This window comes from Gymnoscopelus braueri (assembly GCF_963280865.1).
Source record: "Gymnoscopelus braueri genome assembly, chromosome: 20".
NCBI classification, from domain to species: domain Eukaryota; kingdom Metazoa; phylum Chordata; class Actinopteri; order Myctophiformes; family Myctophidae; genus Gymnoscopelus; species Gymnoscopelus braueri.
The window spans coordinates 24,898,445-24,911,168 of NC_137622.1; the positions used below are offsets into that span (position 1 = coordinate 24,898,445).

Sequence of the window (12,724 nt, forward strand, 5' to 3'; positions counted from 1 at the left end):
CGGGGTGGCCTAGAGAGACAGCCAATGTAGAAGCCTTACCATTAAATGGGGTTTTGGGAGTAATTTGTGTAACCCCTGTGAACAGGGTTGTAGAGATTGTACAATTCCACCCCATGGAATGAGGAAATTTGGACATATTTTTGGATGGATATGCTATGTAGATATGTTGTTGTCTCTTTTCATTATTCCTTCTTTATTTCCTTTCCTACGATAGAAGCAAACTAATACTGTACACAGACAGGCATTGGCAGCCAAACATACTACAATATAACCATATAGAATGATTATGAAGAGGGTCTTCAGTGCTTCCAAACGGCAATGTTAACTTAATGGGAGAATTAGGGACATCTGAATTCGGGGGGGGGTGCAATTCACCATCTGTAATACTGTTTATCTGTCTAAAAATCCTGATCAATTCTATATCTTCATATATAGGTCTGGGACTTTTATGCAGTATGGTTTTGATAAGAGCATTGTTATTCAATCACTCCAAACAAATTCAAAAAGCAGGACAAAATTCATCGTTCAAAGAAAACAATTTAGTGCAAGATACAGGTAAACATTTCTAAGAGGATGCTATCTAAATAACCTAGTCCTACTTGGCATTTGTGAACAAACAGTGTACATAGATCCTAAACAGCAGACATAACACATTATTTGACCAAATACCTCAATAGGGTACCTCACGGAGCGGCAATGGCTCAGGGGTAGAGTGGCCGGTCGAGCGGCCGGATGGGAACCGCGAGGTTCCCATGCTGGAAATTGCATGCTGTGTTCATGATGTGAAGCATTTTGTTCAAAACGGAGAATGCTGATTGCATTATGAGTGCTTATGCTTGTTTATACCTATAATTATAGTGCTACAAGAATATTACATTGCATTTATACTTGTCCTTATAGAATGCTTTATAATGTGACATGATTATTGTTATGAATAAATACTGATACATACTATATAAAGCATTATATAGTATTTATCCAAAACCATTAAATGGGATTTTAGCAATAATTTGTGTAACCCCAGTCTCCAATACCATTAAATGGGATTTTGGCAATAATTTGTGTAACCCTGGTCCCCAATACCATTAAATGGGATTTTGGCAATAATTTGTGTAACCCTGGTCCCCAATACCATTAAATGGGATTTTGGCAATAATTTGTGTAACCCTGGTCCCCAATACCATTAAATGGGATTTTGGCAGTAATTTGTGTAACCCTGGTCCCCAATACCATTAAATGGGAATTTGGCAATAATTTGTGTAACCCCGGTCTGAACGAGGTGGGCGGGGTGGCCAAGAGAACAGCCAATGGGGAAGCCTTACCATTAAATGGGGTTTTGGGAGTAATTTGTGCAACCCCGGTGAGCGGGGTTGTAGAGATTATACAATTCCACCCCATAGAATGAGGACATTTGGATGTAATTCCTTTCCATTGAATGGGGTGATTCATAGTAGATCGGGTGCGGGTGTAGCAGAGTGTGGTGCAGCTCACCAGGCCTGGGTATGTAGCCCAATGCTCCCCCTCACCATGGTTCAAGGTTCAAGGTTGTATTTTATTGTTACATCCTGTGCACAGGTACATAAGACTGTGTGTGTGTGTGTGTGTGTGTGTGTGTGTGTGTGTGTGTGTGTGTGTGTGTGTGTGTGTGTGTGTGTGTGTGTGTGTGTGTGTGTGTGTGTGTGTGTGTGTGTGTGTGTGTGTGTGTGTGTGTGTGTGTGTGTGTGTGTGTGTGTGTGTGTGCGCGCGTGCGTTCGAGTATACTGTATGTATGTATGTATGCATGCATGCATGCATGCATGCATGCATGCATGCATGCATGTATGTATGTATGTATGTATGTATGTATGTATGTATGTATGTATGTATGTATGCATGCATGCATGCATGTATGTATGTATGTATCTATGTATTCGATCTATCAGGCAAAATTTGTCCTTCAACTTCTTGCTTATGTCCTAGTGTCCAGGTTTTGTAGCAATTTGTAGCAATTGTAGGAATAATTTATTTGGCCTTAAATGTCAACTGTTCAAGCAGCTATTAGCCTTTTTATAGGCCTAACCTTTAGAAATACTTCCTCTTAATCCCTTCGTCTTTATCCCATTTAATTGTGTCAACCTGTTCTTATGAATGACAGAGGAATAGCTAGATTCAATTACTCAAGTTGAAAGTGAAACCTAACTAATGGCCGCAATAAAAATAGGAAGAGGGAGTGAGAGAGGGGGCAGGTCGGAAGAAGGAAGAAAGAGAAACATTCATCGTTCATCTCATTCATTCCCTTCAGCCGATCTGGAACGGATCAAGGTGAGTCTGCATATTTCTCTTTATAGTCTCGGTTTACAACGGACTCACTCACAGCCCACTCATTTATGATGCAACCCACCATGAGGTTTACAACGTACTAAATGTATTCTGTCCTTCCAGCACACATGCACTTTTAAATGAGAAGATGCCATTGACAGAAAGTCAGTTTAAATAGGTTATTAAATCCTTTACCTTTATTAAGCTTATAGTGGTGTATAGCCTAAGCTCAGGGAAGAAAGAAACACAACTGCTCTGATTTATTGTAGGCTCTAGCCAGGCATCTGGCTCGCAATGGGACCAACAAGCCAGACATGACCGCATCTTTAGATCAGTGATGTTCTATGTTTAGGATGCTCGTCAAAGTGTACGAAAATATGTTTGACTTTTTGATAGGCTTGAATAAAAATATTATAATGAAGAAGCACTAGAACTTGGAGTGTGTTTGGAACAATAGCCTAATGATAATACAAAATCATTATGAAGTGGACGATTACAAATACACTTTTCTGGTAGATACAGTGGAAAATGACAGATATAAATTAGTGACAATTAGCTGCTAAGTGTCCAACTTTTGGGGAAACATTATGTTTCCCCAAAAGTTGGACCAACTGTTAGGGAAACATACAGTCATACATTATAACTGGAAGGAGTGTCCTATGATTATTTACCATGTGCCGCTGCAGAAACAATGCATTTTCATTATAATATTTCTTATACTGTATGCATTAAAAAAAACTACCATATTACATTACTAGTCTATGCTGCTCAGATTTTAAAGTCCTCTGAAAGTCTGGAGAAATATACCCGCACACTGCCACGTTCAAGAGAGTTTTCATTGATGCAACATCGTTTTCGGAAACGTCATCAACAAAAACTTCTCTTGCTTATGTGTCATCATGTGTTGTTGCAATAGGAACTATAACAACAATAACCGCACCCACCACTGGCACATACACATACTGTAGGTATAGGCGCGCGCACACGCACACACACACACACACACACACACACACACACACACACACACACACACACACACACACACACACACACACACACACACACACACACACACACACACACAGGATACTACAGTACATTTACTTCAGTCAAAATCTTATCCAACAAATTGTTTGCATTGCCTGTTGAAATGCACATCTTTTCACTTTTAAAAACTGAGTGGACTTACGCAACAAAATAAAAAGATTTGAGAAGTGTGTTGCTTGGAGCGCAGATCTCCGTCAGGCTGGGTTTGCTACCCAGGGCCTGCAAACATTGGAAGTCAATCATAGCCAATCGGAATGGAATATGAAAACTTTTCGACAAAATCTGTAGGAGAAATCTGTAGGAGGAGTTGCCTCATGATCCAAGGAATCCAGGGGGGAAATTGTTTACCTATACGACCTACGGTTCAAGAGTCATAAGATAGGTAGGGATGGGGATTGTTAATTCTTATGCCCATAATGGAGATCGCTGATGTCAACAGTATATGCCCATATCTGGGCGTGCCCCCTTTTATGCCCATATATGGAGCTGACTGATTTGTTTGCGCCTGATGCCATGCCATGATAGCCTGGTAGGGGGGGGGGGGGGGGGGGGGGGGTTACCAGGCTAATGCCATGCATGGACACATTGAGGTTAGACAACACACTCCCTATTTGGGCGTAGCTGCATTGAAAACTCCCTATATGGTTATGACTGAGTCATAGTGGCATGAGCGTGACAGTGTGGTCCGCCGGCTGGCCCGCTCCCTTAAGCCAATTTTTATAAAAGATTGGAAGCTGTTGGTAAATAGTTTCTAATCTGGGGCACCCTATCACTTTCATTTAATTTTCGCATACAAGAGTATATTGCACGCAAGACATTAAATTCATGTTCCTCGTTTTTACCGGTAGTTGGCAAGAAATTCAACAGAATTGGGGGCGGTGATACAGCTAATAGAGGAACTGTTATTTTAACATCTGTTGATTGTTTTACTCTTTGTTTCATTTTCTAAGGAATCTGCAACAATTCCACTGTCTGATGCCAACATTGTGTACACATTGTGTGTGTGTGTGTGTGTGTGTGTGTGTGTGTGTGTGTGTGTGTGTGTGTGTGTGTGTGTGTGTGTGTGTGTGTGTGTGTGTGTGTGTGTGTGTGTGTGTGTGTGTGTGTGTGTGTGTGTGTACAAGTAGTTATGTGGAATTGCTGCAGATTCCGATTCCTCAGAAACAACAAAAAGTTGTTTCCGAGAATTACAAAGTTCTGTATGCGCACAGCGCACACACACACACACACACACACACACACACACACACACACACACACACTCACACACACTCACACTCAGTGGAATTGCCGCAGATTCCTTAGAAAATGAAGAGTAAAACAATCAACAGATATTAAAATAACAGTTCCTCTATTAGCTGTATCACCGCACCCAATTCTTTTGAATGACTTGCCAACTACCAGTAAAAACGAGGAACATTAATTTAATGGCTTGCCTGCACATATTACTTCAATGTTGAAGACATCAGTTAAGACAATATACTCTTTTACACACACAAAAACACATTCAAAGCCGCAACAACCACAGTCAACCACAAACACACAATTACTCATACTGGTGTCTGTCTAGTCTACATACTGTTCACACCTATAGCGCCTGCATGCATACTGGTTTCGGTTTCCTGTAAAAGCTCTGTTAGAAAAAAAACTGTTATCTCAGGTACCTCCCCTGTGATTCACAATTTACAATGCAAGCATTTAGCAGACGCGCATACAGAGCGACTTACAAGTAGTTTGGAGAGTAATCAATAAACTAGGTAGTCACATAAGTAGAGTGCAGACAGAGAGAACAATGTAGTGCATCAGAGAAACTAGGATACCATGTAAACAATGAACCTAACATCTGTCTAAACAACTTTCTAGCTAAATAACCTTCTTGAAGGTAGGGTAAGTGATATTCCTTTGTTGAAATAAGTGTTAAATAACTATATATTTTGTAACGGGGGTCTCCCTGTCTCTCCAGCTCTTTAATAAACAGAAAATGCATTTTCAGGCTGGGATACCAATTGTAACCAATACTGTCAGAATATAGTGCTTTAACCTTTTACAATAACACTTTTAGTTTTGACCAAAAGATATCACTTAGCCTACCTTTAACCTTTTAAAAAAACTACTTTTTTTTGCCAAAAAATGTCACTTACCCTACCTTTAACATTTGAGGTCAAACAAAACTAAGTAACAAACAACAAGTGACAAAGATACAGTAAAAATCACTTCGCCCAGGTGGACAGGGTTTTGAGGTTTAGGTTTAGGCATCATTTCTGTGAGGTTAGGGTTAAGGTTAGGTTTAGGCATAGTTTTGTGAAGTTAAATGTTAGGGTTTAGGCACAACCTGGGCGACACACCAATGAAAGGGGGAGTGCTAAGAAGGGATACAAGGAGAGAGAAGTCATAGGGGCGAGGTGGAGTCTGGAGAGATGAATGATTCTACAAGGATGTCCAGAGTGTTTTAGCTTAGGGATAGGCTCGGACGGCATTCCTGTGTCACGCTATAGCCGATTTAAGTGAGCAGGAAGGGTTGACTCATGTTTTGAAGGTATGAGGGTGCTATGATTAAATCAAAAGCTCAGATAATGCAATGACATGCAATGGCTGAATGAATACTATCTGCAGTTCAAAGCTTTACAGGGGCAATTATCTAATCAGGAAGCTGTTTGGTAGAAATTCCACTTTACTGATAGGTACAGTAATATCAACGTTCAAGCCAGTTTTATACTTTGAAGTATGACAGTCTTCCACTGAAAATAGCAGACCTACAAGCTCTGCTTGTAGATTTTGTAGATCTTGTATATCTGCTATTTCCAGCATGCGAGTACATAGTATATATCCGGCAATACACATGCAACACAAGCAACATTGTAAGCCGACTTGAAATTCTTGTTGTTGGAGCTTCCTCTACAGTGTGGATAATAATACAAATAAAATAAAATATAGTAAAATATTAATTGTAAAAAATAATTCGAATGAAACTAGCAATACCAAATACAATGAGTATTATGTTAAAACGTGTTTTGTTTTCATACTGTGTATGTACACACTGACAGCCTGTGTCCACAACCCTGACAGATGCAGTGCCTTGCTGAGCAGGAGGCTCTTGTCCCTCAGCCTCGTGGAAGTTCTCCCAAGGTGTTCTCAATAACGCTGGCTGTCATAGCGGCAGCAGCCTTTGTACTCCTTTCCCCTGAAAGTTTGTGGGGCTTTGCCCTGGTGACGCTCATCCTGACCCTGGGACCGCTGGTGCATGGATTCTGTCTTCTGGCAGAGGAAATGTTACACCACACCAATACGAGGTGAGGACATCATCTTTAGAAAATGGGCGCTGGTGCCTTGGGTTGGTGCTTCGCCAAGCGGGCACACCAATGAACACAATTGCCAGTGTTTGCGGCAGGAGGCTGGCAGAGGACTGTGTCCTTCTTGCCATGCTAGTGACTCCTAGTGGTTGGTCGAGGCGCCTGTTCAGTATGGAGGGGAACTGGGGGAGATAGCATGAACCTCCGCTCATCATACACTCTCCTGCCAAACTCCTTGTTGTCAGGTGAAAAGAAGCGGCTGGTGACTCCATGGGTGTCGGAGGACAACCATAGGCCAGGGGGGGGGGTGCTGGGGGTTTGACAGTGACAGGGACTGCAGTACACATGGAGAATTTGCAACAAATAAAATGGGGAACAACACATAAAAGTAAAAGTAAATTCTGAACTTGACAATGTGGAAGTCCAGCAACCGCCAGTGGTTGCTTACTTCCACACTGGTGACCAAACCCTTTGCTACCCAAGAACCCTGGGTGTGGAAAAGGCAAGAGGACCAGTGGTCACACCCCCATAGTGGCTCATCTGATCAGAAGCACGAAATGCTAAAATGGAATCTTCCAGTCCTTATTGGAGTCACCCCTCCCCCCTCACACATACTGGCACCTCTAATCATGTACAAGTTCCACAACCACACAGACACACACATACAGTATTACTGTAGTGTATTCCAGGTTTCCTGTGCATGAAATATGCTATTATTTTATTTATTATTTTTATTATTGTCCAAGACCATCACTCCCTGTCCCATCTCCTCCCTCTCCTCTCGCCCCAACCCCCATACCCATCTCTCTCTCTGTCTCCCACAGATACCGAGGACGGGGTGGACTGGGTGGACTGGGCCACATGCTAGCAGCCTGTGGTGTTGGTGGTAAGACCCTGCTGGCTGCAGGGCTGGCATTGCTACTCCTCTGCCAGGCTGGAGGGCCTCTGTCAGACAGCAGCCACTGCTACAGCCTGCTGCTCCTGGCCTCTTTCTTCTACCCCCTGTTCAAAAGTCTGGGAGTCCTGGTGAGGCCCATAGCAATGCTTTGCATTTGGCTAATACCTTACCATGATTCTCATGTACAGCAACATCCTGTGAACATCGTGTCCTTTGTCCAGACAGGCAGTGCTTGTTCCTGTTCATGTTTCCTCTCTAAATCTCTTCAATAACGGAAGAAGTACTGAGGGGAGCAAACTGCCCTTTCTCTTTCTTATTGCAAAATGGCTGCGTAGAGGTAAGGTGTTGTTAAGTGTTGTGTGTTTGGTGTGCAGGGCCCATCAGAGGTGGAGGTGTCAGAGATCTGTGAGGGGAGGAAGATGAACGTCGCCCACGGCCTGGCCTGGTCCTTCTACCTGGGATACCTCCGCCTGGTGCTACCACGTCAGTAACACATGAACATAATGTGCACTCTTGGACAAGACATGCGCGATGTACAACAAGCGTGCATCCGCGTGCGAACACACACAGATTGTCTGACACTTTATTTATCATCGTTTCTCACAGACGCACACTTAAACAAGCACAGGCACACACACACACACACACACACACACACACACACACACACACACACACACACACACACACACACACACACACACACACACACACACACACACACACACACACACACACACACACACACACACACACACACACACACACACACACACACACACACACAGTTTTATCACTAGTAAACTGGTGCAAGAACGAGGAGTCAAGGCCAAGTAATATTGCACGCTGAGACCGAGACAAGAATTTGGTCTTAAGACCATTCTCGAGTACTACTGCCCTCCTGTAAGGACCCGGGCGTTTACTTAAATCTGTCAAATGAGTGAGTGTGAAGTCGGACTCTGTGGCTTCATGTTCCTGCCTGAACCTATACGCTATGACTCCATAATATGAACTTCTCTCCATCCAGGATTAGAGGAGGCCATAGCCACATTCCGTGCCTCCCATCAATCGGGGCCCTTCCGGGGGCGTGGCTCCAGGAGGCTCCTCATCCTCATTCCCCTCAACGCCAACATCGCTCACAAGCTGGAGGACGAGGATGACAACATACATTTCTACGACAATCTCCCCAACGTTGAGATGGATAGGGCAGGGGTGCGGGGAAGAGTGTACAAGCACAGTGTCTACAGCATAGTGGATGATAAGAATAAGGTAGGTAGGAGGGATATGGGGTGACTGGCAGGTGATGAAATTGAAAAACAAATTGGGAGGAAAGGCACAACCACTTTCACCTTGGCGTCCCTAATTTGGGCAATGTAATAACAGGCAAACATTAACAAATAGCTAAAATAGTAGATCTTATAGAGCGCTATCTTCGCTGCACAACACCGTTGTACAACAAAGTATAAAATAGAGCTTAAGTGATAAGGTCATTATGTAAAGTAGACATTTGTGAAAACCCATATTGAGTCTCTTGCATGATAAGAAAACTGTAGTCTGTTTGGTTGAGGGTTAAGTTAATTGAAAGACAGCAGGGGGCGGGGGGTGATTTTGAAACACAACAGCTTGTTATTGTAATTGCGTTTGTTTGTCGGTAGGGGCAGCATATCGGACAATGCAGCTGTAATTCATGGTATTATCGAACAGTCTACTATGTAACCTCTCACCATGATGTTTCATATTGTAGCACATCACTGGCACCACCTCCTGGCTATAAGCTCAAATTGTTAACTGGGGTTAAAATGATCAATCATTTCCAAGAGAGTACTTTGAACAGTCAATTTAGAATTGTTTTATACATGAAAACATTCAAGACATTGTGTTAGTGTGTGCGCGTGCGTGTGCGTGAGTGTTTGTGTGCATGTGTGCGTGCAGTTATGCATTTGCCAAAGTGGATTATTACAAATATGTGTGCATGTGCTTGTGCACTTCGGCAGGCCCATGAGTGTGTGGTGGAATATGCCACACCCCTGCTGACTCTCTACAGCATGTCCCAGGAGAGCAGTGCTGGTTTTGGGGAGTCCGAACGCAGGCAACAGGTCCTGCTCTTCTACAGGACTCTGCAGGACATTCTAGAGCGCTCGTTGGAATGCCGAAACCACTACCACCTCATCCTGCTCAACGGTGAGCCCATAGACAAGTGTGTGTGTGTGTGTGTGTGTGTGTGTGTGTGTGTGTGTGTGTGTGTGTGTGTGTGTGTGTGTGTGTGTGTGTGTGTGTGTGTGTGTGTGTGTGTGTGCGTGCGTGCGTGCGTGCGTGCGTGCGTGTCTGCATCTACTCAGGTTGGACTATTTAAAAAAAAATCCCTGTTATTTTGACAATACCGGGTCGATAGACTATTAGACAGATGGTAGACTTTCCCTAATGTAAAAAAAATCAAAAAAGCAGATCTACTGTAGGAGATCACGTGTTGTGAGATTGTAGATTGGCTATTTTCGGAGAGATTTGGAGTAGAGGGGAAAGAAATTGGTAAGTATAGACCCCTGGGTGACCCTGGTCAATGTAGCATTTAAGTAATATACAATGACATTGTATGTAATGTAATTGTACGTGACTGTAAAGTGGCCATGCCGATGTGCCTTACTTACATGACCCAGATAAAAGTCTCCGTGGCCCTTTTCCACCTGACATTGTCTACCTATAACTTCCTCTTCCTGTAGATGAGCATGAGGAAGACCCTCACTTCCTGTCCAAGACCATCCTCAAACACCTGCAGCAGCAGGAGAGGGAGGAGTACTGTGTCACACCGCCCCCGCACCAGGAGAGGGAACCGCTTTTGGCCGCGCCTGCAGCAACGACCCCGCCCATACAGGGTGACATGTTGCACGCGGGGTCGATGAGCAGGGAGCCGACGCTCATGTTCAGCCATGATAGACCACAGCCCCTGAGGGAAGCCAGTGAGCACACATACCACAGTTGAGGAAATTAACTACAGTTTAGGAAGATAACACATAAACATGCGCTCCCACAGCATTTGCCGAGATCCCCCAATATGCTTCTGTTGGTTATCGCTCTCGTTTTGAGCGACCTGCCAGTCACACAACTGCTTGAGAGGTGTGTACCAGTCACAGGGTGTGTGACTGGAACCTGAGCGTGGGTTATGTAACTTTGTTGAGTTTGTGTATGCTCCAAGCAGCAACAATGCCCCCATGGAAAGATGCCACGTTTGTCCCTTCAGGATAAGGCCTATGCAATGTGGTGTGCCAGTCACAGGTGTGTGACTGGCACCTGAGCATGGGTCCTGCAACTTTGACATCTGTCTTTGGTACCGTTGTGCAAATCTTGCCTGTAAATCTCTGGAAGAAGAGGAGCCGGTCTTCTTGGGTTGTTGTCTTCCTTTGACTTCACCAGTCTCACAGAACTTGGTCCTATAAGTTTGGAAATGGTACCAGGGCTGACACCAAATAGCGCTGCCTGCCAATCTGCATAACGGTACACCTGTGACTGGCACACACTTCTCAGCAGGCGTGTGCTGGCAGGTTGCTCAAAACAAGAGCAATTACCAACAGAAGCATATTGGGGGATTTTTGATTTTTTTTGTGGGCACTACCTACACGTTTAGCTGTGTTGCTCATTCCACGAATGCCCGATCCTTACAAGCTGTACATCGTTGTAAAGGTGACTAATCAACGATAAAGATTATATAATTCGTCTTATTGAAGGGGAGAAATAATCAAACAAAGTTACGTTTCCGAACTTTTTGTGGGCAGTGTATTAAGGAAAATACTTTGCACCAAATTTCAAAGGGACCCTATCACAATTTGTATATGTGCTTTTCTGTTCATTGTTGATTACCATTGTATTGAACAATGTTTACTCTACTAATAATTTAATTCCCATTATGCATTCTGTGGGCAGGCATCGGCCTGGCATGCCCATACAGTCTATAGCCAGTAGCCACCATTACAGTATATCAACCTCATTCATGCCTTCTGAAGTCAGCTTACTGTAAATCGCTATTTTGCCGTAAATACAGCGAACAAGCACTATGTCATGCCACCAAGGGTCGCAGCTAAAAAACAGGAAATACGGTTTGGGCTTTTGGAAGGATTTCTTGAGCCCTGTTGTTGAGGTCTTAGTCTTCACTGACCCAGACACGGTCTAAACCCTCTGCTACTGCTGCCCATGGCGAGCTGTTAGCAAAGACATGGAAGGTGCTGACCTTTGTGTTTGTTCTACCCGGTGCTGCAGCTGCAGTTTACACGTTGAACATGTGCACGGTAAAGTCCTCTGTGTTTATTTAACTCCAGAGAGTGTACAAATGCAACCAAATGGACCCATATTTTGCAGTGTACAGGAAAGAGCAGAACTATAGCCATGAGCAGTTCACACCTTGGCTTAGTAGTAGTATACCCACTTTCGCATCTGAACAAAGTGTTTTCTGAGGGCAGATGGCAACAAAACAGTTTTTCACAACCCACATGTGAATGCCCTTCCTGGTGGCTATGTCAGTGATAGTGACTCTACTTCAGACCTCCTTATTGGCACAAGGATCAGTTTCTCTTATTGTTCAGTCCTGGAAAGTTTACTTTTATAATTGTCTGCTTAACTACTTAACTATTTAACCACTTAACCACAAATAATTCTGAAGTATTTCCAAAATAGCCGATCATCACAGTTCTCTCAGTTTTACTCAGTTTCAAGACTGCTAAAGGAACTTTAGGGTAGACCAAACAAATATGTAAAGATAATGTTGTAAGTCGCAATAGTGTTCCGTCAAGATATTTCTATACAGCTAAACTTTTCTGTTTTACAGGTTGCCTATGTCAGTTAATAGCAATTCAAAGGCCTTTAATGTGCTTTTTACTGTGCATGTTATATAATAAATGGAAAACGTTGTATCTGCATTAAACTGTTTTTTCTGTAAGTGAACGTACCTGTACATTTCAGTAGGTGTGCAAAAGGACTTTTTACTACTATGTAATAAATGGAAACACATCTTTAGATGAAGAGCTTGTGTTCTAAAGTTGGACGCCCAAAACTGGATCCCAGGGACCTGCTTGAGGAAAGACATGGAAGGAAAGACAAGGAAACTTAGATACAGACTAGAGTCACTGAAATGACTGTCCTCTGATCAGAGCCAGCCAGACATTTCCCACTGATACCTACATTTATATCACATCCAACCTCA

The 12,724-nt window shown here is 43.3% G+C and overlaps 1 protein-coding gene across 3 annotated transcripts; it reads left to right on the forward strand.

The window, feature by feature from the left end:
• The first annotated feature begins 2,200 nt into the window (after positions 1 to 2,200).
• On the forward strand, positions 2,201 to 12,460 carry sting1 (stimulator of interferon response cGAMP interactor 1). 3 transcript variants are annotated; one of them, XM_080415961.1, is made up of 7 exons: positions 2,201 to 2,301; positions 6,415 to 6,638; positions 7,463 to 7,664; positions 7,911 to 8,019; positions 8,564 to 8,805; positions 9,531 to 9,717; positions 10,254 to 12,460. In XM_080415961.1, exons 2-7 carry the CDS (start codon positions 6,415 to 6,417, stop codon positions 10,511 to 10,513), a joined length of 1,224 nt encoding a protein of 407 aa, XP_080272087.1. In that variant the 5' UTR covers positions 2,201 to 2,301; the 3' UTR covers positions 10,514 to 12,460. The 3 variants fall into 3 exon arrangements, with proteins under 3 accessions (XP_080272087.1, XP_080272088.1, XP_080272089.1); XM_080415962.1 differs by lacking the exon at positions 2,201 to 2,301 and adding an exon at positions 5,100 to 5,230; XM_080415963.1 differs by lacking the exon at positions 2,201 to 2,301 and adding an exon at positions 5,771 to 5,884.
• Positions 12,461 to 12,724: the final 264 nt, after the last annotated feature.

Bases quoted from the DNA above. Each gene is read 5' to 3' on its own strand.
- sting1 (XM_080415961.1), top strand. From the start codon at position 6,415: ATGCAGTGCCTTGCTGAGCAGGAGGCTCTTGTCCCTCAGCCTCGTGGA. The intron at 6,639-7,462 runs GTGAGGACATCA...TGTCTCCCACAG, and splicing joins TTACACCACACCAATACGAG to ATACCGAGGACGGGGTGGAC. The intron at 8,806-9,530 runs GTAGGTAGGAGG...GCACTTCGGCAG, and splicing joins TAGTGGATGATAAGAATAAG to GCCCATGAGTGTGTGGTGGA.